The sequence below is a fragment of the Micropterus dolomieu genome, linkage group LG18 (assembly GCF_021292245.1).
Source record: "Micropterus dolomieu isolate WLL.071019.BEF.003 ecotype Adirondacks linkage group LG18, ASM2129224v1, whole genome shotgun sequence".
Classification (NCBI taxonomy): Eukaryota; Metazoa; Chordata; class Actinopteri; order Centrarchiformes; family Centrarchidae; genus Micropterus; species Micropterus dolomieu.
Genome location: NC_060167.1, coordinates 11,996,175 through 12,021,007, shown reverse-complemented (window position 1 = coordinate 12,021,007; position 24,833 = coordinate 11,996,175). Strand labels below are relative to the sequence as shown.

The 24,833-nt window shown below is 38.6% G+C and overlaps 1 protein-coding gene across 1 annotated transcript; it reads left to right on the top strand.

The window, feature by feature from the left end:
• Nucleotides 1-12,559: 12,559 nt before the first annotated feature.
• LOC123956360 (synaptotagmin-2-like) lies at nucleotides 12,560-20,826 on the top strand. Its single transcript, XM_046028489.1, has 8 exons — nucleotides 12,560-12,764; nucleotides 12,885-13,042; nucleotides 15,113-15,244; nucleotides 16,314-16,481; nucleotides 17,677-17,844; nucleotides 18,250-18,367; nucleotides 19,178-19,311; nucleotides 19,461-20,826. Exons 1-8 carry the CDS (start codon nucleotides 12,560-12,562, stop codon nucleotides 19,674-19,676), a joined length of 1,299 nt encoding a protein of 432 aa, XP_045884445.1. The 3' UTR covers nucleotides 19,677-20,826.
• The last annotated feature ends 4,007 nt before the right edge of the window (nucleotides 20,827-24,833 follow it).

Below are 24,833 nucleotides of genomic sequence, written 5' to 3'. Positions count from 1 at the left end.
CATTAAAGCCACAGTAGGAAAGGCACAAGTGTATATAATAAATCTAATAAAATATATTAATGTTTGCAGATTTGGATATATTTGAGATAAAAAAATAAAATACATTCCTTCCCCAACTGAACTGGTGTTAAACACATGTTGAACGGATGAATTTAATTTAGCTGCATCAGCATTATTTAACACACAACTTTAAGGGGTACCCTGGAGGTTTAAGGGGTTTACCAAGAATAGCAAGATGCACAATTCGAGTCCAACTCTCTTTTTTCGTTTCCTGTCATCACGTTACCAGCAAATCTTCAATGGATGCACATGATGCCCCAAAATATACAGCTGTAAATGCAATTTTATATTTTTACAATATGGCAAATTGTTTAGCTTTTAGATAAAATTAGCCTGTTCATATTGCGCAGATCATCTTTCTATACAACTATACAAAGACGTGTGTGCTTTTGTTGCCCCAGCAGCCCTTATACAGTAATTGGCTTTGCTTTGTTAATAAACCATGTGGGGGAGGTGGGTGGTATCCTTTAATTTACATAAGTTTTAAACAGTTGCAGCTTTACTCCCATGATTGTGTTGACATTGACCAAGTTGTCACAGCTCTCCTAAGGAAGACAGACACAATAGTATCATCATGCCAGCAACTCAGTTAGAGTGAAAAGCTGCTGTCAAAGCACAAGAGCTCATCCTCGACAGCCACCCACCCACTCAACACACTCTTTGTCTCTGTGTTTACAGACGCACATAGGCAAACACAGACACACACCATCACCTTGTTGACCAACTGCTACTTCCAAGACACCCAAACATTGCAACTGATGTACAGAGTCAACTACGACCATATGGTGCTTTCTGTTTACTGTTGTCTACGCTGCAGTAATGATGGGCCAGAGTACGGCCAGTGCCTTGTGTGTGTGTGTGTGTGTGTGTGTGTGTATGTGTGTGCGCGTGTGTGTCTCAGAGAGAGAGATAGGGAGGCAGAAAGGGCTAGAACGATGGAAGTAAAAGATGAAAGCAATGAGAAGAGGAAGAAGCGAGCCATGGCAGGAAATGGAGGAAGAGTGTGAGCAGCTGACTGTTGGACAAACTGCCTTCTAGCGTCGTCTTTCTCTGTTACACCCCTGCATTGCAGCACTCCCTGCAGGAGCTGAGAGGGTGCAGTGTTTTCCACATCCTCTCTGCTGCCTCAGAGGAGACAAATTATCTCAACCAAGACGTTCCGGCACAACTCAGCAACAGAACACTTTGGCAGCAGCTGTTTTCTGCATATTTTTGTTATCTGGGGCTTTGATAGTGGTTGTGTTGCTCTTATCAACGTCCCAGCACAACACAGTCCTCAGGCCTGACTCATCCTTTGTGCAGAGGGCGACTAGTAGGGAGAGAGGGAGAGCTTTACTCATTCACAGATGCTCTGAGGAAATGAAAATATCAGGGAAGAGCTGGAGTCTCCCACAATGCACTGTGTGTTCAAATGAACCAATCCTACTGTACAATCTCTGCTTCGGTTCGGTTAATAATGCATCTGCATTGTGACCTTGCACTAAACTCTGCCACGCGTGAAAGTTGCTGAGTAAAATAGCAGTGGTGATTTCATAAATCTGGTGAAGAACATTAGCTAGATCCATCTGGTGGCCACAGCCAGAATAATAAAAATTATTATTTTTCCAAAAGCTCCAAAAGGGGCTTATTAATGTAGTTTTTCAATGAAATCACTTATCACTTCCTTTTTGTCAATGAGCTCTAACCTCACTTAGAAGTGAAGCATACACCTGTACTTCGACAGCTGTATTCTAATTTTAAAATAGCTCTCCTTATTAGCTAGGCTCCTTACTTGCTAATGACTTTTTTGAAGGTGGGTCTCTGACACTGATTTGAGAACCCTCTTTATTTTTCTAAGATCAGTGGCCCTCAGGTCCATGCGACTGGTTTTGTTTCTGGTTTGGAACCCATACATCTTGTTTATTACAGCCACGTGTAACTACTGACATAACTATGCTTGTCATAGCATGGTTTACTCGCTCGCGGTCAAGTTAGCAACACTTAGTAACAACAAACACTGGTTATCTCTGTTGCTTGGAACAGCCACTATTCTGCTTTTAATGTGATGGCACCGGGTCGGGATGTAGCCCTTGCTTCGAACATTCAATTTAGATTTATTGTCGTTTTACCGATAGGTACACAGCTTCTCCACAGTCTCAGTTGCTGTAACTAACGTCACCCACATAATACACAATAGGCTACTGCGACAACAACCCATCCACTAAGTTAAAGTAAAGTTACTTACTGCAGTCTAATTGTTATAAAGTGTAGCGATAATCTCATTTATAATATTCAGTCCAGCTCACTAACTGTTTCGTTATCATCCAATACATGTAGGTTAGCTGTGTTCACATTGCTGAGCCTCCGGTGAAAGATAATATTAAGGTTACTGAAAAGCAGACAGGTGAGCTAACAATGTAGCATGTCAACTTTATGCAGTCAATGTAACGTTATCATGTAACGAGCATGGAATACTTCAACCTCCAAATAATCCTGAGTTACCTGAGTTTCCAGCATGTTGTATGAAGCTGTTTCCCTGACTGTCTATAGCCGTTGTCACACTGCCTTTTCTTTCAGCAGTATTGTGCCAATATGTGGTTCGCTGCGCTGCATGAAAGCTGTTGATCTGCCTCTGAGCAGGGAACGTTGATGTAACAGAGCTGAACATGTCTGGAGAAAAGCTTTAACTTTAATAAGCTTTAATAAACGCAGAAACAAAGCCTTGTTTCTGCGTTTATTGTGGGATGAATGAAAGCAGTTGTGTTTCTCATTATGCTCACTCATGAGTTCAAGTGAGCATGCGTACGAGCACACGCCTTGTGGTCGCTGAAAACCTTTAAACAACCGCAGTGGCCGCTGAAAACCTTTAAACAACTCTTTAATCGTAACTTTTTTAAAAAATGAATAAACAAAGTTATCTGGCTGTTGTTGATTCCATCCATCATCAACCGCTTATCCTGGGCCATGGGCGGCTGGAGCCAATCCCAGCAGACATTGGGCGAAAGGCGGGGTACACCCTGGACAGGTCACCAATCCATCCCAGGGTCACACATAGACAAACAAGCAGTCACACTCACCAGGAACAACATGCAAACTCCACACACAAACACGGGGTTTGAACCCACAACCTTCTTGCTGTGAGGCTACAGTGCTAACCAGTGCACCACCGTGCTGCTGCTGCTATTATCAAAATGAAATAATTTAATCATATAGGTTCTATAACCTGTATATGAAGGCTATATGAAGAAAAACACCTGACAATTACTTCATTAGAATATTTTAAATATGATAAACACATAAGCATTGCAGATGGCAAAATTATTTCCAGATTAATGTTGTTAGTGACTCAAAGCCACCTGCAGGTCCAAAGCATGTCATTTTTTCTGCTTTCCATCTATCTAAAATATATCAAGAATACTGGAGATAAATGGAATGAAATCTTTATATATATATATATATATATATATATATATATACAAAGTAACATTTGATTCCACTTAGAATGATGTGGCTAATTGTCTATTGACTCCCTTTTGTAGAATAGCGCTGCTTGGTTTAGCTCTCTGCCATTGAACTTTTCTCCATTTCTCCTTTTGGTAAATTATTTCAATGAAGGCTGGGTTTACTATGTCCTAAATCTCCTTTTGAATGAATTAAATCATTGTTGTTGCCAAGTTTGCTCTTTTGACGATGCGGATGTACGGTGAGTGCTGTCATACTTGCATTAAATGCCATTTTATAATTACTGACTATAGGGACTTTCCAATTAGACCGAACAATAGATCAGTGAGAGGGGAGAGTATCCTTTAAATAGCAGGCATAGTTTCATTTCCCCCTAATAGCGCATTCTGCTGTTCTGTAGTCTAAAAGCTGCGTGCTACCACATTTACCACATGTCGTCCTTATTTCGTTTCCCAGTCACTCTCTCAACATGTAATTTAAAGGCAAGGCAATGTTAGAAGCAACAGATCAACACACATACATCAATACAAGGAGACAATGAGCAACCATAAGTAAAATCAAACGAAACAAAACATTGTTATAGTTCCAGGGGTATAGGTACAGACAGTGCAGACAGTGCAGCTGCACTGGGGCCCGTGATGGGAGCGGCCCTGCCGAGTAACGAGCTGGACTTTGTCAGTTACATGGTAAAAATGAATCTAATTTCATCATTCAACAGTAGAGATGCAGCTCACCTCAAACTGTTCATTACCATGGAGATCGAGTGGTATATACACAATCAAATACGCATTTCCCCCTTTGCAGTGGTGTCTGACACCACAGACTTTTGTGGGTAAAACTACTGTAGGCTATGAGGTATACAGTGAAATATATTTTAAAAAAAGGGTCAGGACATGGTGTTATTTATGAGTAGGCCTCTCTGTCGAAGAGGAATGTAGTTGTCGTGATTCGGGAGGTTATTGTACTGAAAAGCCCGAAAAAGTCTGCCTCATTTCAGCACAGTGGACACCTCCTGAACTCAGCTGTTTGTAGAGACGTTTCGGGATTTTGACAATGACAGCACTGGCCATGCTCCTAATAACTTTCTCTTTGACTTATGTTCTTTGCAAATACAAAAATCTAGGTGACACAGTCGGACTCTAAAATCCATCACATGATGGTACTTTAGATGGCTGCGTCCAAGCAGCGTGTATGTGTGTTGGAGAGAGACGCACACACTGTTGAATTTAATATGTTAATATGGAAAGAAATCAATTTAAAGAGCTTTATATTAAGTAAGTTATTCATTTACGACATCTAGTCTTTTCAGTCTTTAAACCTTGCACAACCAGAAAACAAGGCACACAAATTTGCTAATATAGGGTTCCCTTCTAGAAATGAACGCAGTGTGTGTGTGTGTGTGTGTGTGTGTGCACGTGTGCTTTGTAACTGTGCAGCCCAAGGGCCCATCATAACAGCATGCACTGGGGCCCGTGGTTACTACCTTACGCTACTGTATAGTTCACATGAATAACCAAGTTTAAAAGAATGTAAGAGCCATTTAAAATGATTACTGTCATCGTTCAATAGCCTGATAGCAGATGGAATGAAAGACTTGGAGTAGTGGTTTGTTCTCCTAAGGGACACATTATAACACCGGCCTGAGGGCATTACAATGAATTCACTGGACAGAGTATGGTCAGATTGGTTGATAATTCCTTTTGCTTTCTGACCCACCTGTTTCTCCCAGAGCACATGTTTCTTTGCTGGGCTCCAATTATCTTGGAGCAGACTTTCTCAATACCATTTAGGTCGTTCTTGTCCTTCGCAGCCAACTGGATTAAACACACAAGACATAAGAGTACCTGTTAATTAATGAGTTTCAGAGATGCTTGTGGATTTTGTTTACCCCCGTTTCCAGTCTTTATGCTAAGCTAAGCTAAACTTCAGTCTTAAATATTTGTTCAATATGAATATGAGAATGGCATCAATCTTCTCATCTTAAGGGGCAGTCAGACTGGATTTTACTGGAGGGACGCTGCTTGGCTGCAGTGAGTTCAAGGACAAGAGGGTACTGTCAATTAAACCTTTGATAAGAAGCTGTTTAATGTACTACACTCTGGACTAATCTTGTTAGCCTGTTAGGCATGTTAGCTTAATCTTAATTTCATGTTTTTAACTGAAGCTTGGTTGGACCAAGATGACAGTGCAGCTGTCCTTATCAAGTCTATCCCTCCCAACTTCAGTTTTATGAGCGAAGCTAGAGTGCATCAGAAAGGAGGTGAAGTTGCCATTTTGTTTAATGACTCCCTCCAATATAAGAAGATGTCTTATGGAAATGTTGCTTCTTTTAAATATGTGGCTTTTGAATTGAATTCCTCTTCTCAAAATAAATAATTATTTGATAACTTTGGTGAACTGCTGCCTATACTATGTACTGACTGACTGTGTAGTTATTGTTGTGGTGATTTTAACATCTATGTTGACAACCCCCAGGACAGAGGGACTAAAAAACTGTGTTGTGTTCTTGATAATTATGGACGGACTCAACATGTGATGAGCCCACACACAAAAAGGGGCACACTCTGGACTTAGTCATTTGCAAGGGTCTAAACATTTCCAAGGTTGTGGTGACTAATGTTGCTCACTCTGATCATAACAATAGACTGCTATTGTTAAGGTCTTCAATGACACTGACAGTCGCACAATTTCAGTCTTAGTATTATTGGATCTCAGTGCTGCATTTGACAGTCGACCACAACATATTACTAGATAGACTGGAAAACTGGGTGGGACTTTCTGGCACAGTACTAAGCTGGTCTGAATCCTACTTAAAGGACAGGGACTACTTTGTGTCTAGAGGTAATTTCCCAAGGCTCCATTCTGGGGCATCTTCTGTTTAACATCTACATGCTTCCACTGGCTCAGATTATGAAAAACAACAAAATATGTTACCATAATTATGCAGATGACACACAGATTTACATAACATATCTCCAGGTGACTATGATCCCATACATGTGCTGAGTAACTGTAAACAATGGGATTTGCCAGAATTTTCTTCAAGATAAACCTGAAATCATTGTTTATGGTGCCAAGGGAGAACAATTAACAGTCAGCGATCAGCTTCATTCGGTAATGTTATAAACCACAATCCAAACCAGAAATCTTCCTGTAGTCACGGACTCAGACTGGAATTTTAGCAGCCACATTAGGACAATGACAATGTCAGCCTACTATCACTTTTTTGTCTTTTTTTAATTAAATCAAATTTAAGGCTGTAGATTAATAACTTACACTGTACTGTAACTCTTACTGTCCTGTTTTATCCTATTTTTATTTTTTATTTAACTCTTTCATTACTCTTTAAAAAATTGTATTTCTGTGTCTTTTGTATTGTACTGTATTTCCTTGTTGCTTTTATGTTTTATGTAAATCACTTTGAATCACCATGTTGTTGAAATGTGCTACAAATAAACTTGCCTTGCCTTGCTTTGCCTAACAAGGTTGCAGCTACAAGTTTTATTTAAAAATAATAGTCTGCATATCTTTTACTTTTGCTAAATGCATTTAGCAGATGAAAAGGAATGGAAAAGAATATCACTGGGCTTAACTTTGCAGTACATTGGGATACAAATGAAAAGATTCTCTGTGAGGGAGCAATTTTGTGTGAGATCCTGCCCCCCTCTGGCAGAAGAAACTCATTGCACTGCAACTCCTGACAGCTGCTGGCTGAACATGAGAACACAGAAAGGTATTTCCCCAAGGAGAGTGAGGAAGGAAAGAGGGTTTGAGGAAACAAGAATGAATGCAGTAAATGAAAAGGGCTCAAATATGTAAAGAAGTAACTACATGACGGACATTTTCATACATTTACTGATTTGAAACAAGTTTAACATGTAGAATGAATGTAACACCAGACTATGAAGACTTATAGGATGACTAATACTCTCATCTCTGCATGCATAGATGTCTTTATCACACATCAGTTGTTTCATAGTTGTAATGGTTTTAGCTCGACATTGTGAGCTGCATTTTTGCTTGTATTCTAACTAGGGAAGATGTTTCACAATCTGTTCACTTCCAATTATCATTGACGAGTCTCCTGTGAGATCAGTGAAAGGCAGACAAGTTCACCTAATCATTCTTCTTTTCAGTTGTTCATTCTGAATGGGTTTAACAAGGAAGGATCTCTCCAGAAGGTTATATCACACTTTCCGAGATCAATTGTTGGGATCCAATGAATTGTATAGCTCAGCGTGATACCATTTGGACACCCTAAAGAGTTTGTCAGCTGACCTACTACTTGCCTTGCTTGTTCTCCATCTCTGATCTGTGCAAACTGGCTTTAGTCAACACCCCCACCCCTCAACACCCCCACCCCACAGCCTGTGCATATTGATCTTTTACAACTGCCCTCCAATGCTAGACCAAAGAGTGGCATGCTGCAATCAGCTGTGTGAGCAGCATCACAAATGAGGTTGGGGGGAGAGACAGGGAGAGAAAGAGGTAAAGAGGCTATGTGCATGAGTATGTTGAGGGAGAGACAGAACGGGAGTAGGGAGGTGTGTTATGGGAGGGTGGAAAATGGGGGAGATGGTGTGCATTGGAAGAGGAGGAGGGGAGGGGGTGGGAGGAGGAGGAGGAGGAGGAGGGGTGTAGTGCTGCAGTGGAGAGAAGTGAGAGGAGACTGCAGTCTCTGCTTATGGGAGACATCAGACTATGTAACCACAGCTCTGAGGGACTGTAGCCCATACAATTATTGGTATTGGATGGGCCACCTCACGAAGGGGAATACCACATCGGACTGGTGAGTTTTGTTTTGGAGATCTTGTTAAATTGATGAACGCTTAAATACTATCAAAACATACAACCAGAAGATACCTATCTTAGCGGATGCTCTCTGCATTTTCAAACTAAGTGAAGCATAATAAACTCTTACGCTGTGACTATAAGATGAGTTTTTTGGTGGGTTTTTTTTGATGCTGAGTGATGCTGGCCAGTGATGAGCTGCAGAAATCAAAGGCAGATAAGGACTGAGTGCTAATGGCACAGAGGTAAACACTAGGCTAAAACAAGCAGGGTGGCCTTTAGACATGTTTTGTTGTATTTTGTGTTCAGCCGCTATCCTCACAACAGCTTATCTGAATGCCAACAGATGGAACATGCTAAGTTATAGAACTCATGGAGTGTTGAGATTTCCTGAGTTGGATCAGAAATTATCATGAATTTTGTATTTAACACAGCTGCTGACATGTTTTGTTCGAGGTGATTAGAGGTGATGATTTCTTTAGTGATGATTTCTTGTACAGACATAAAGTGACTGTTATATCATTCGGAGCAGCCTAAATTTGATCATAATCTTCATACATCATAGCGGAGTAGAACAGTCGGCATTCACATTATACCCATGCCCACAGCTCAGGCAATGACTTGACACTGGCTTTAAGCCAATTGGTTATTTGATTGGCTGGTCACCTCGGCTCTAGCCAGGTTGTGGACAATTCTGGATAGCAGATAGACACTATCAGGATTGCTTAGCAACAATAATCCTCCGGTCAAAAGCACACAGGCCTCTACTTTACTGTATGTGATTGGCACGCATCAAACCTCAAATCCTACCTTACGACGAGAGAGAAGTAAATCCACGCTAAGATGCACATGTTGGAATGCAATACTTATTGATCTGTGGAGTGTGAGTCAATGAAGATGAGGTTACATGATGATTGATGTTTTCCAGACATTGACAGGGAAGTCTGCTGGTACACTTTTATGCTGTGATACGGAAATCCTCACATGCACTGTAAGCTTATTTAGATAAGAATGTCTCGCAAAAGACTCACTGTATATCATTCATTTGATAAGCACGCACAAATACACAAATACACACACACGCCTGTGTGTGTGTATTTGTGTCTGTGAAACCCTGAACTCAATTGTTGTCCTTGCTCATTTAAACAGTGGCTAGAAAATATCTCTTTTTTAAACTGAGACAGATCATTTTCTTTTAGTGCTTTTAGAGGGAGAAACGAAAATCATCCTGAACATTTGAGATCTGTAATGATAGACAGACACACAGACACATACTCCCACATACACATCATGCACGCAATTTGTTTTATCTTTTATTCATGCTGAGGGTTTTGTTCATATTTATTTTATGTTTCATTTTCTCTTTTTGCAGTTTAAGTCTACCTCCACATAGTGCTTGCTTAACAGTCACACTAACAGCGATATTAAGCTAATAAGGAATAAAACATTTATTGAACTTTTCTGTCAGAACACTACATACAAAACGCAAACAGAGACGATATAGCTGCAGATCAAGTAAAAGGTTGTCAGTAGTCAATTATTCTTTAGCATTATGTTGAGCTGGTGGGGGGCATGAAAAGGCAGCATCGAAAATCACAATGTTTAGAACTAGTTGCTCCCAGAAATGTACTGCAGTAAAAATATTCTTGCTGATTCTAAACCACTGAACTGTTTTTGCTCCCAAAATCCTTATTAGTGTAATATATTGTCTGCTTTAAAACATTTTGTAAGATTTAGGGGGCTCTATTTGCAGAATATTGGCAGAAATGGGATATAATATTCACGAGTATGTTTTCATTAGTGTATAATTACCTGATAATGAGAAACTTTGTATTTTCTTTACCTTAGAGTAAACCTTTTATATCTACAAAGGTAGCGGGTCCCTTTCCACTAAGCCTGCCATGTTGAACCGCCATGTTTCTACAGTAGCCCAGAACGGACAAACTAAATACTGGTTCTAGATAGAAGTTTTGCGGCCACCGTAGTTTCTCCTACATGCTTGCAAGGGTAGCGTGAGCCGAGCTGTATTTAGATTGTTACAATTTCACCGCTAGGTGCCACTTAATCCTACACTCTGCTCCATTAATTAATTTAATAAATTACTACATTAAGTAAACTGCTCCATTAAGCAATTGAATAAATTACCACAAAAAGAAGGATTCCTTTTTATCTGCACCAGATTATAATGTACTAATGTAATCCAAAAGTGAAAGCTATAGTTGTCAAATGCGTCCGGTTATCTGCAGCATATGTTTTTCTCTGATTTCAGAAAAAAGAGTGAGCCTCATTTAGACCAGAGCATCAACAGCTTTGTGTTCTTTTCAGCAGGAAATGGTGTCACTAATAATTATGCAAAGAGAAAACTGAGAATCAATGCTCACTTGGGGCCGTGAGGTAAATTGATCTTGTCAGCTGTTTGTGGTGGATTGAATGTTCAGAGGATAAAAAAGGTGAACCATTGAGTAGATACACTTATTTTAATATTCTCTGACTGAGGTGAGACTGATTTGAATGGCAGCCTCCTTTTTGTTTTTAGAGTTTAGTTTATTGTTAGGGCACAATAATTCATATGCAACTAATTCATTAAGTGTTTTGTCTTATTTTGTCCAAAACCTAAAGATAAATAAATTAGCTGATTCGTACACTAATCAATCAAGTCATTATTTCAGGGAGAACTTCTTTGATTATGTGATAGCTCTGTTAAGATACAGGTCTCTCGCTGGGTCTCCTTCAGTTCTGGCAGATCACTGTGTTCATACAGGGAGACGTGTTCACCTCAGTTACTGCTCCTACAGTAAGTTCTCACATCATCAGCAACAATGGATGTGTTTAGTCTCAAATTACTTTTATATCCGATGGGATTTCTCAGTTAACAATTTGTACTCATTCACATAGCTAATTTCGGTTTAATCCTTCACTAACATTTGTTTATTGTGATCACTCCCAGACTGTCCCTCCATCTTTTACAGAGCTAAGTAGCTTTATTGTGGCGCTTGATCTTATCATTCCTCAAACAAATGGGATCATCTTTATTGATTAATCACATAATAAGTAGCGCAGAATTTCAACAAGCTGGGCTTTATTAGGAATAGTTGAGAAACATTTTGGGAAATATTTACATTTGCTTCCAACGTAAGAGTTGGATAAGAAGATCAATATTACTCTGACATTGTTGTTTTAAGTATGGAACTGGAGTCAGGAGGTGATGAGCTCGCTTAGCTTTGCTTTGCTTTGCTTTGCTTAGCTAAGCTTAGCATAAAGACTATGAACAGGGGTAACCAGCTAGCCACACTTAAAATATAAATATTAACTCAGCTTCACCTTTAAAAGTGTGTTCAGACTGTAAGCGAATTTGACCACTGGCCTGTGCAGCCTGTTGATTTGTCCCAAATATCCAATGTGCCAATTGTCCAGACATTAGCTTTAAGCTAGCTAGAAATGGATGTAACGACCACGTACCTGTGGGAGCATATGTGTGTTTGTGCTCAGCTCAGACACTGACTGATCTCAGATCTCCAGTTCTTTCTTTTCCTCTAGTCTCTTGTCTTTAACTTTTATTCTCTGTAAGAGTATAAAATAGATTCATAATGCCCTGGGATTAAGTAAAAAACATTTTCAACTAGGGCGAATCATGCTCACATCTTTCCATTCACTTTGTACACAGGTTCACTAACAACTAAATACGTTGTCTTCTTGGAGTTTTGTTGTCACTGTGAGGGCTATAGCCTACAGAGGACACACAGAAAGATATACTCCTATTCATTAAGAAATTGTTACATCACTTAATTCCCCCTGAAACTACATATTGTTTTTTTTTTTTTCACGTTTCACTGAGATACAGCATGTTAATTAGTGATCTTCAGAGATGCTAGTGAACTTTTTCACTTTGGAGAAAACCAGACAGCTAGATGCTGTTGGAGCAAATAGGTTTATTTCCCTAAAATGTTGACCTAATTATTTATTAAGAATTAGATAATATTTAAACCTTATAGGCAAATGTTTTTAGCACTACATTAAATTTTTTTTCTTCTGAGTATAATACACATCAGTTTTGTTTTGTTTGATACTCAGTGAAATTCATTAAATCTTTGGAACAATTGGCCTTAGGAGAAAGTATATCCTGAAAGTATTTTAACATATTCTAAATCATTCAGCTTTGTTCCATCTCTCCCCACTAAGGTCATCACACTACAGTTGTTTAGCATATCTTATCCTCCCTTTTTGTCTGATCTGTGTTCCTCAGGGACGCTGCACCTAGTCTTTGACAATGAAGTTCAACTTGTTCAGAAGGCCACAGGCCGTGGCAGCCGCAGAGCCCACCGGTGCCACCACCGTGACCATGGGTCCCACCTCGGTTTTCATCTCCACCTCTGTGCCAGACACCTCTGGCTCCAACAACACAGAGATCAACAAAAATGACATGTTTGAGGAGATCAAAAGCAAATTCTTGAATGAAATTGATAAAATCCCATGTAAGTAATGCGGCAGTGTATCCCCACTTTCTGCAGAGATTCAAAATGTTCTTTCTTTGTGAGAAACACCAGAGTTACAAATCAATCTCAATTTTCCCTCTGTTGTTTTAAAACTGACAGTGCCTCCATGGGCCCTGATTGCCATTGCTGTGGTGGCCGCATTGCTCATCCTGACCTGCTGTTTCTGCATAATCAAAAAATGCTGCTGCAAGAAGAAGAAGAACAAGAAAGGGAAAAAGGGCAAGGATGGCTTCAACATGAAGAACATGCAAGGCGAGGTATGATGCCTTGTGCTACCTACATGTTAAAAAAGTCACAGTAACGGGATGTTTTGGGTGATGTTTTGCCTCTTCTTTTCTGCAACAATTTATTCCTTTTTATTGTTATTTATCTCATTGTTATTTATCTCTTTTTATTGTTATTTATCTCATTATTATATATTATATCACTAACCAAATTTGATCTTTTACCAGCAGCTTTTATAACCAAGGCTGTAGAGGACACAAGGAGAGCTCTCTTCCCCTCCATTTATTTGATGTTGTTGTGGTGGTCGTTTAAATGTGTGACGTATTCCATTGTGGCCCTGTGGTGAAAAATGACACTCTTTGTTACGTGGTGACAAAGAATAATGAGCACTATGAAGCGGAAAGTTTCATTTGACAAGTTGCAAGTACAAAAAGCAACATTTTATAATTAAAGATAATGGATTGAGGTATGAGACCTGCAGAAATATTGGGAGATTTTGAAAGCAAAGTACAGTAAATCCAGAGGATAAGTGTTAGAAAAGCCAGTGAGGGACATTTGAGGAACTAATCATCTAAAATCACCATAGATTGCCCTAAGCTCCAGTGACAGTTAATTAAAGCAATCAATTACTTGTGTCCACAATGTGAATTTATTGTCCCCGGCCAAAAAACAGCGTGTCATTTCTCATCATAATTGTGTTGGTGGTGGTGTTGACTGCCTCTCTTTTTGTAGTGTGTTTGGTGTCTTGTGAGTTCAATCTCTTCCTCTCTCTGCTCTCCTCCTTTTCCCCCCGCTTTGTGTCTGTTTTGTGTGTGCCTCGTGTTTCTTGACTGTGGTGGACTCCTGCTCTACGGTAGGTGGATAGCTCACGTTGGCCCCTGGGTCGGAGGGGGGTTTCATGGAATGAAAGTCGTAGCTTCCTTTGCTTTTTTTTTTATTATTTTTAGCCCCACACCCCAACTATTTTACTTTTGTTATGACAGCTTGAGAATGTAACAATGGAAAGCTATGATGTGCTCCATAAACCCCAGAGAGGAGAGTCTAACCATCTAACGCATTGTTCCTGGGACAATGTAACTGTAGCTCACACCAATATGGAAAGTATTGGACTACGAGATGTTTATGCAAGACACTTTTAACACTGTTAATCTGTGCATGTGATAAAGGGCATGGTTGGTTGTTTGGGAGACATGGAAACGGTGATAAAACTGCATGAAGAGCCAAATACTTGCAAATCTGTCTTTTTGAATATAACACTCAAGGAGGAGGTAGGATGTGGAGACACTGGATGGCCTGAAAAAAACAGCAAACACATTTCAAAGTTAAGGTTACCTTGGCAATGAGGCTTTAATTTTACTACAATAATAAATTTGAACTCTACATTATTCAAATAGCTGTCTGTGACTTTTAAACTGGAACCATTTATTGTTATAACGGATTTTGGTGTCACATAAATTTAGAGGTGAAACAAGGTGTGTACATTAAAAAAAAAAAGTTTTGAATCTAGGGTTCAACAAAACAACTATTTCAATTCCTGCTAAAAGCAGCAGGTTGTTTGAAAGCCATCTCCTTTCACTGAATGGTATGTCTTATTTGCCTTTTAAATTGTTTATATGCACTGGCACTTGCTGTTATGAGGGGGGTTTATAGAAACATTTACTTTCTTTAGTGAACCTTCAGTGAAATCAAAGCTCTTTCACAAACTATAGAACCATCTGATTTAACTGGAAAACTATTGCATTTATTACCGCTCTTAATGGAAATAGCATGCAAAGCCTCCACTGACTCTGGCTGTCACTGTGCTGCACAAGCATGTCGAAGGAATTGCCCAATGATCCAAAAACACTGAGAGGACAAGATGTGCAGAAAGTATACATGTGTATTTATGTGTCAGAGATTTCTCACTTTGTAAATGACCAATCCCTAGTTATTATCATCAGGTGCTGTGCAGGTAAGCAGTAACCAAAACATGTATCTCCCACGTAAAAACTCCTGGAGCTACAGTGTCTGTGGCATGCTGGCTGTCGTGGGGAGCCCTGTATTCTGATCCCCGATCCCCTGACCTTTAACACCTTGTTTTGTCTTGTTACCTTCACACACAGAAACAACAGGATGACGATGATGATGAGGGAGAGACCGGACTGACGGAGGAGGAGAAAGAAGAGGAGGAAAAAGAACAAGAGAAGCTGGGGAAGCTGCAATATTCTATAGATTATGACTTTGAGAATGCAAAGGTATGTGGTTGTCACTTGTAAAATCATTACACATATTGTCAAGCTTTAAAAGAGATATTAATATTGTAGTGAACAATTTCAGATGTGCAAGATCTGATCTAAATGATCAGATCTTCTACATGAAAATTATTTATTTTGTATTTGATTAGATCTCTGTCTGTAGGCAAAAATACAAAGGTACAGATAGCAACTGTTTAGCTTAGCTTAGCATAGAGCCCGAAAGCAGGAGGGTGGGATAAGTTAGCCTAGCTCTGTCCAAGTGTAACAAAATCCTCCTGCTAGTACCTCTAAAGCTTAGAGGAACTCATGATCAGTCGGATTGTGTTACTTTCAGACAGAGCCAGGCCAGGTTTCCCCCTGTCTTTATGCTAAGCTAAGCTAACTGGCTGTTGGCTGTAGCTGCATATTGAAAGGACGGATGTGAGAGTGGTATCAATCTTGTCATCTAAACCTTATTTCCCAAGGTGTCTAACTTCTTTGTAAAACCTCAGCAGAGCAACAGAATGACAATTTTAGCAGAGAGAGACTAAAACAACTAGATATGGAATAATAATTTTGCAATAAATCTGGCTGAGGGAAAAGGGAACACATTTGTCAAAGATTCAGTAACTTTATCATCATTACTGTAATGCTCTCAGCAGCGTATGGACACAGTGGGTGTATATGACATGAATTAATGAGGCTTTAAATGCTGAATCAAAGAGGAAATGCAGTGAATTAAGTCAAGATAAAACAGAGCAGAGACAAGAATAAAATGTGTACTTTGTCTATTCTATTTGTCCCTAATGTATAAGTAGGCCAAACATAGCTATACATATACTGTATTACACATGCATACATCTTATGGTACAGTAAAAAAAAAAAAAAGTTATCAGACTGTGATGAAAATTGTGACAGTCGATATTCAATACGTCTCCAGCTGGGAAGTTTGTCATGATTGATTGCGTGGCTTAAGTTGTCAGATGATGTTGTATTACCAATCTTTGCAGCAGTGACCTTAAATGAACAATCTTATGAACTTGCATAATTCCGTCTTCACTTCTCCTACCCACACTTCCTCTGCATGCAGCTCACAGTTGGCATCCTTCAAGCTGCGGACCTCATCTCCATGGACTCAGGTGGAACCTCCGATCCTTATGTTAAAGTCCTGCTCCTACCTGAGAAGAAGAAGAAGTATGATACCAAAGTCCACAAGAAAACACTGAACCCTGTCTTCAATGAGACATTTGTATTCAAGGTAAGTCTTGTCAGTATGTGCAGTGATAAAATATGTCTACTTTTGTTGCAGAAGAGATGCGCATCCTGCTTTCCACCCTGCTGCTTTAATATGAATCGATGATGGTGTAAACAGAAAGAGAGACATAAATCAAACATTTATGGATGATAGTAAGCAAGTTTGTTCTGCCAGCGTGTCTCTTATAGCGTTTAAGTGTAATAGGACCGACTGTGTCTTGTCAGGTTTCTCAGGATGTTTGTACTCACTGGCCTGTGCAGCCTACATGCTGCTCTTTCCTGTCCTGGTTAATAAAGCCCATAGAGACTTTACAACTGGCTCTGGGTCATGCTGGAAGCTCTGCCGTCTGCAAATTTGCAGAATACAAATCTTACTTTACAGAACTGTTCTCTCCCAAACAGAGCTGAAGAGATGTTCATTGCCACATTCAGTGTTTCACTGGGATGGTTTATTTAAGTTATGTCTTACTTTTTTAGCTTGAAAGTTTTTTTTATTCATTTAATATATATAGATGGGGCGTCTGCAAAGGATGGTAGCATTATCTTAATTCAAAAAAGTTTCATTCAGCTGGAGCATGTTACCTTTTCTAATATCTTTCTTAGATGTTTAAATCAGAGGATATATTGTGTAATTTATTTTAATTTATGTTATTTAAATGCTATTTGTCCTTAAAAACAGGGTATCTTTTTCTGATAATCATTGTTTCATCTATCTCTTGACAGTTTTTAAGTACCGGCCTCGACCTCAGTATTCACTATGTCAGTGATTTAGCTGAAAAACACCATGAACATATTCAATAACGATTGGATAATTATGCTCCAGTCAACCTGGCTTACCTGTTGTTGCAAATAGACCAGCCAGAGGAAATTCATATGAACATGTTGTTGAACATATTAAAGGGGTGATGGAGCAGTGGATAAGACACAAGACTCTGGTATGGGAGACCCAGGTTTGATTCCCACTGCAACACATCACCAATGTGTTCCTGATAAAGACACTTAATTCCTAGTTGCTCCAGAGGAGTGCGACCTCTGACATATATAACAGTTGTAATTCTCTTTGGATAAAATTTCAGCTAAATGACTAATTCTTATTATTATAAAGGATATCATTTTCTTTTTACAGTCATATAATCACTAACTGAAAAAACATAAGGTGTCAAGGTACAAAACAACACAATATTGTGTCTGTCGATCAGGTGCCCTATGAGGAGCTTGGTGGGAAGACTCTGGTGATGTCTGTTTATGACTACGACCGATTTTCCAAACATGACGTCATTGGAGAGGTGAAGATTCCCATGAACACCATCGACCTCGGAAGACCGATCGAGGAGTGGAAGGATCTGGAGAGCGCGGATCAAGAGGAGGTGCTGTTAACGATCAGACATTTGAAATAATGCTTTGAAAGAAGTTTTCTTAAAGTGCGCAAACATTCAGACAATCATCAAAATCATAATTTTCAGACAGTAGTCAATCAATTTTCTGAAACTTTGTCTTGATAACATTGCATTACCTTGGAATTCGTAGACTGAGATATTTGACATTTTTTTTAACGGGAAATATCATTTCAAACAGAACTGTGCAATTCTAAACAATAATTTTGACAATGTTGCTAAGATGACAAAAAGATGACCTTAATTTCAATCCAAATGAAAAAGTGCAAGACATACAGCAGATAGCAGCTGAGAGCATTTTGCTTTAGCCCATCATCATACTGTGTTGGCTAATGGGGATGTGTGCTTGTTCTTCTTCTCTCTGTGCTGACTGCTCAGCCTGAGAAACTCGGAGACATCTGTATCTCCCTCCGTTATGTTCCCACTGCCGGGAAACTCACCGTCTGCATCCTGGAGGCAAAGAACCTGAAGAAGATGGATGCCTGCGGATTATCTGGTAGAGAAATGCCCACTTCAGATATGAAATATGATGGTGTAAACTAGATTACTAAACTTTTATTTGGACTGGTGTTGTTGGAAACAGTTTAGGCTTAAAGTTGCCTTTTTCTATGCCTGTGGTTTGGAATGGTGTTTCAAAGGACATGATTTAACAATAGAAACAACAACCACATGTTAGCACTCACAACACAATTCCAAAGTGAAAGAAGGCCTAACACATCAAATATTGAGAAAAGTGCACTCTGCAAGCCGAGGTTAAAGTATTTAATGATAAAAACAAGGTTTTGGTCCCTAGATCCTTTTTAGGGTAACCCCAGAACCACAATGCAAAATATTTTACAAAGATTAAACAGAAACTACATTACACAAATTGGACTAATTTATATATTTTCAGATACTACACTATTATTGATTAAATACTGTGTCATACTATACAATACCATATTTGATATTCTCTTAATTGCTGAACTATGCTATATATTACGTTACTATCTTTCTGTATTTCACTTTATACTATCTAATATCCCATACTATATTAAGTTGTACTATATTATAATATATGTTTTATTACATTATATACTATATTTTAGTTCTATTATAATTCCATATTAATACAGACTAACACTAAGTATCATTACTTAAACATATTATATATTAGTCTTGTGTATGCTATTTACATATACTAAACTTGCTGACTCTGCTGCTATTAATCACATCAGTGTCACTTTAACAAAGGCTTATCTTGTCTTATCTTACAATAACTTGCCTTGATGGTCTTTATTGCTGATCTTATTGATGCCCTTTGCAGATCCTTATGTAAAGATCCAGCTGCTGCAGGGGGGTAAGCGCCTGAAGAAAAAGAAGACTACAGTGAAGAAGAACACCCTAAACCCTTACTATAACGAGTCATTCAGCTTTGAAATCCCGCTGGAACAGATGCAGGTACAGTACAAGTCAAACCAAAATATTTATCCTTTATCAGTAATAATAATAATAGACATGGGAGTAAAGCTAAGGCTTGTTTCTCCCCTCTACAAACGTTTTCACACTCATTACATTTACTTAAACATTATCTCTTATTTCCTTCTTAGAAAATCTTGGTGGCAGTCACAGTGTTTGATTATGACAAGATTGGTAAGAATGATGCCATCGGGAAGATCTTCGTGGGCAGTAAGGCAACTGGCCTAGGTCTGAAGCACTGGTCCGACATGCTGGCTAATCCGCGCCGCCCCATTGCCCAGTGGCATCCATTGCAGCCAGAGGAGGATATTGATGGTCAGCTGGCATCCTTGGCTGCAAAGAAGTAACGAACTCCACCAACCAGCTAATGCACTAACTCAGAAATCCAGCCCCCACCCCTACTTTGCATGAAACCTATGACTTAACACATGACTACTCGTCATGAAACCTGCTCAGCAAAAAAGAGACATATTAGAATATCTGCTCATTCATGGTTAAGTCAAAAAAACAACTCTTTTTAAGCATCACATTTCACACATTAGTGTATGTTGAGAGGAATGGTGTTGAGTTATCGGGTGACTGGTACCTGAATGATCGACTTTTGGTCTTTCTTTCATTTGAAGAAACATAGAAACTGATTCTAAGGGTGCTGACATGGAATGGAAGTCTTGGTGAAAACAATGCTGGAAATAAAGCTTTAGTTTAGTTTATAGAGCATGCTTTACTTACCTCCCCACTGCTCTGCATACACCATGCCCAGTGTTGTATCTTGTTAATAAGTGTGCTATAACTTGCAATAGAAAGTACTGTAGTATTGGGTTATTTCCTGCATAGTCTGTTTAAGTCTATTAATGCAAAAAGATTTAATTGTGAATGAATGAGGTCAGCACTGACTGCAGCGATCCATGTTGCAATATATTTATATAGAAATCTGCATAAATGATCTCTTCATCTTATCAGCTTACATTTGAGAAGGAGATACATACCGTACAGTGCAGTCGTATATAGTATGGCAGGGATGACACAGTTGACTGATCTATGTTGCTTGTTTTGTGTTGCCATGAAGGCACATCTATGCATTTAGGTTCAACACACATTTCCGCGTCTTCAGACAGATCTAATGTAGGACAGGAATACAAGGGTGCCTTTGCTGATGTGACACTTTGAGAAATACATTAAGCTTCATTGTTTTCTTTAGCGAATACCATCCAAAAGTAGTCAGGGACACTGTGAATGTGCCATCTGGAATCTCTCTTGAGCTGTGTTGACCACTTGGATGTAAAATCTTACTTATCTGTGCACATAGTAAGGATACTAGAAGGCTTACCAATGATGTTCAATACAATCAATTTTCAATTTTGAATTGCTTTATAAAAAGCGCCATCTATCTGGTTTTTGTTTTGATATCCATGAATCGGATTAAATGTCTGTCTTTGACAAATGTTGTAGATTCATAAACATACTTTGGTACACTTCAATACTTAATACAATAGTTTCTGGTCAAACAACATGAGGATTTCTGTCAAAGATGTTTTTATAGAGAACTGAAATGTAAGATGTAGCTGCAATTTTTAAGAGAACCTGAAGTCAAGTACGAAATGCAGGTTTGTGAAATCTCAACACGGCAAGTGCTACATCAGAATCAGGGTCAGCTTTATTGGCCAGGTACAGTATGTGTACACATACAAGGGATGACTCCGGTCTCTCGTTGCTCTTAATGTTACATCAAGCGTATACAATATCTTGGACCATTTGCTTGAACCAAATAGAGCTGCAGAATCTAGCATGTATCATGCCTCGCAGTATTTCATGTTGTTTGGATTGCTTACTCATCAGCCACAAGCTTTGTAATCCTGGAACCAAAGTGCTGCAACATGGTGGTGTTACGACTTCATTGCAGACAGACTGTGTTACTGTGATGTGCAGAGGTATGGAAGCAAAATAAATGCCATAAGGATTTAAATCTTAAAGCAACTCAATACCTAATTGTGAAGTTTAATCACTACTGAATACATAATGTTGAAATTTAAGCATTGAAATATTTTACTTGTTTGAGCTATTTATCTAAATTCATGTGGTTTTAATTCCCTACCTGACATTTCAAAAACTGATTTGATGGTTTTTATATGAAACTATTTTCAAATTCAGTTGGTCATTTTGGATCTAAAAATCCAAGTCAATTCAGGATGAAATATTCAGTCTTGAATATTCAGTCAATTCAGGCTACCAAGGTTGACAAACCAAGCCAGAATGAAATGATCAGACCTCTGTTCTGCAGCAGTGACTCCCACCCACGACACTTTTTGGATCATGACGATTGGTGTCAGTGAAGAGGTACCACTTGAGCTGTGAGGATACATCCGACATGAAAGGTTGGGAAACTCTGTCAGCCAATTTCACCAAAGAGAAATTAGAATTCAGTCAGTCAGAATTTGAAGAAATTAATGAAAAAACAAAATCCAGTTTTCAAAATTGCTCAACTTGAAATGACCTTCTGGAAACATCAGAGAGGGGAAGTCAAACCATATAAATTCAAAAATATTCTTTTCAAAGTAAAATACTTGAATTCTCCAGTTTCAGTATCTGAATGTTAACATTAAGTATTCAGTAGTGGTTCACTTTAGAATTATGCATTAAGTTGTGTACAAAATTCATATTATTACAGCCCAGTCTTTGCCTACATAGAAGGCCATATTTTCACTAGAAGTGAAATAATTCTGCAGGTGGGTGTACAGCAGCACACTGATTGGTCCATTCACAATACTACTTCTTCCTATTGTTAATATTATGCATCGCGCAAATCTGCATCGCAAATGTTAATACGCTACAGCATGTATTTACAAGATGATGTAAATAGTAGCATGTTTTAAAGAGGAACCATAATTATATTGTGTATGTGTGTTTGTGTTCTGTGTCATTTTTGATAATAAAACAGAGTAAAAAAAGAGTATGCACTGACTGTCAAAGTGTATGTATTTTTGCTGAATGGGACTGAATGTATGTCTTTCCACATTAGAGTTCATGGGCTCCTTTAACACGTGGAATTAAAGCAGGGTTTCTCATGTGTAAAAATCGACTTAGTTTGTCATAATGCCCGCATGATTGTCTGGTTTTCTGTCATTGTTTGTATGTGTCCTCTGTCCTAAATTTAGTGTTACAGTATGCTTGGGTTACAAGTCATGTAATTATTCTTCATTTCTGCTTGCACACAGTGTGTGTTGGTCGCTGACCAGAAAACTGTATATATATTTTTAAAAAATAGAAGAAGAAGAAAAGGAGAATATTTGTCAGCTCCTTGATTTTCTATCTTAGTGAACCATAAGTGTTTCCTTCATTTAATCCTGCCAGATGGGTGTCAAGTCTTAGTTTATTAAATGTAGAATCAGTGGGCAAATTAATCGACTTGTAGCCCCTTTTTCCTTCCATACCTCATTAAATTGTACCATGTCATCTTATTGCTTTTCAAATAAACCTGCTCACATATGTCTGATTATACTTTTTACAGACATAAGAAATTAATGAAGCCAGTAATTTGCATAGAAATAGATTAATTAATTAATTTCACTGTATAGTTTTTAAAAAATATTGTTTCTGTGCTGAATTAGTCCTGTGAAATGTTATTACTGCATCTTATTGATGCAGTACTCTGAAGTAGCTCCAGTCAACTAACTAAGCAATTAATAATGTTTTCATTACAAATGTCACTTTCTCGAATGAACACACAGTTTAACTAATGGATTGCAATGGGATGAGCTGGTGTTGTGTCACTTGTGCATGCTCTGAGATATCGATGCTGTGTCTATCAAGCCATTTCTAATGTGGGGATTTGTTTACCCTGTCACTGTCATTTACTATTAGAGAAACCTTTATTTACACCATACACTGCATGAAGATGAACAATCCTAGTCTTCACAACAGTCCATCTTTTAGAGTATAATGTAGCTAACTCTCTATGTTCAAGGGGCTGAGAGAAATACATACCAGAAACATTTTGCATTTTTAATATCGAATCTTTTCTGAAGACTCAATTCCACAATGTCAAATTTAAGTTCAGATCTCATTGTGGAGGAGCAGAACATTACACCCTTTTCTACAATGTGTGTCAGGTCAGTCTGTCCTAGGGTCATCATTCATTATTATATGACCTGCCATCAGATTCTGTCTGCTTTTTTGTGTATTTGCAGTAGGACCAATAGAGCCTGTATTTGTTTATTGGTGTTAATGGCCTATATTATGTCACTTTTCTGCAATGCAGGCAACAAAATCCCCGTCTTCCTGGGTCTCACAAGCTATCTTGAGCACAAAGCAGACCCAAATAGTGCAAAACAACATTCGCAATGCAATACTGCCAACCTGCTGCTTCAACAATGGTTCCTCTTTAGTCCTCTTATGTGAACATAGCCATGATACAGGATCCTATGCCATCATATTCACTTTCTGAGCAACATAGACAAGGGAAATGCTTGAACGCCTTTCTTGACTCCTCTTGTTTTTGTCTTGTTGTAGAGGTGTGTCAATAGTTGTGCCTTTTTGTGAACTGCATGATTTATTTCCGTACAAAATCCATGTTTTCCAGCAAAATAGGGGAACAAAAAGACCAAAAGACTTGTACTCATATATCACTCTATGTAGAACTGAATTACTCAAGGGAACCAAAATATGGGATGTGTTCAGGACATATCTGTACGTTGTCAAAATGTAATCATAGGAAATAAAGGCATTTTAAGTAGCCTTGTCCTGTGTGGTGTGTAAATGGAATCAGAGGATGCTGTTCCACTCACGGTCAGTGGGTGGCATCATACACAGCATGAGAAAAATAGGAGCTTGATGATGATCTTTGTTTGGACAGTTGTCATGGAATTATTCAAATGTCCTTTGTTTGAGCACTTTAAGTACTTCTGATTCCAGTTGACTTAACAGATGGGGCTCAAAGTTCAGTTCGACATTGGGATTGGCCAATCTAACAATCTGCTGATAAAGATTGTGATCTTTATGTGATCTTTATGTGACTGAAAGCTTCAGAAGAGCAATTAAATGGACATTGAGGGGAGATTGTTTAGACAATTATGATTACTTGTTTAAAAAAGAGAATGAAACCTCTCCACTCACCATGTATTGATTCATATTTTACATGCGAGTCTGATTTTGCTTTAGTGCAAAATAATTTGAACTAAAATATTTTTCTATACATTTTTCTACTCCTTGACTACCTTTTATGCATTTTGATTGTTATTATATTGCAGGTTAAGAGGAAAAGCCTGTCATAGGCGACATCATTCTTCAGGGTGAAGCTCTTAAATCAGAGATGACGCTCCCACGTTCCTGAGAAATGTAGCTCATCCATCATCTGCTGTTCCTGATAGCTTAGAGAAGATTTTCAAGGTCTGCATATGGAATGGACAAAATACTGCAGTTTCCATGGTAATGCCTCCGTGGAAATACCTGTAATAGTTTGTCCATTTATGTATGCAGGGATAGTGTTGATATCATTATGCATAAATAGT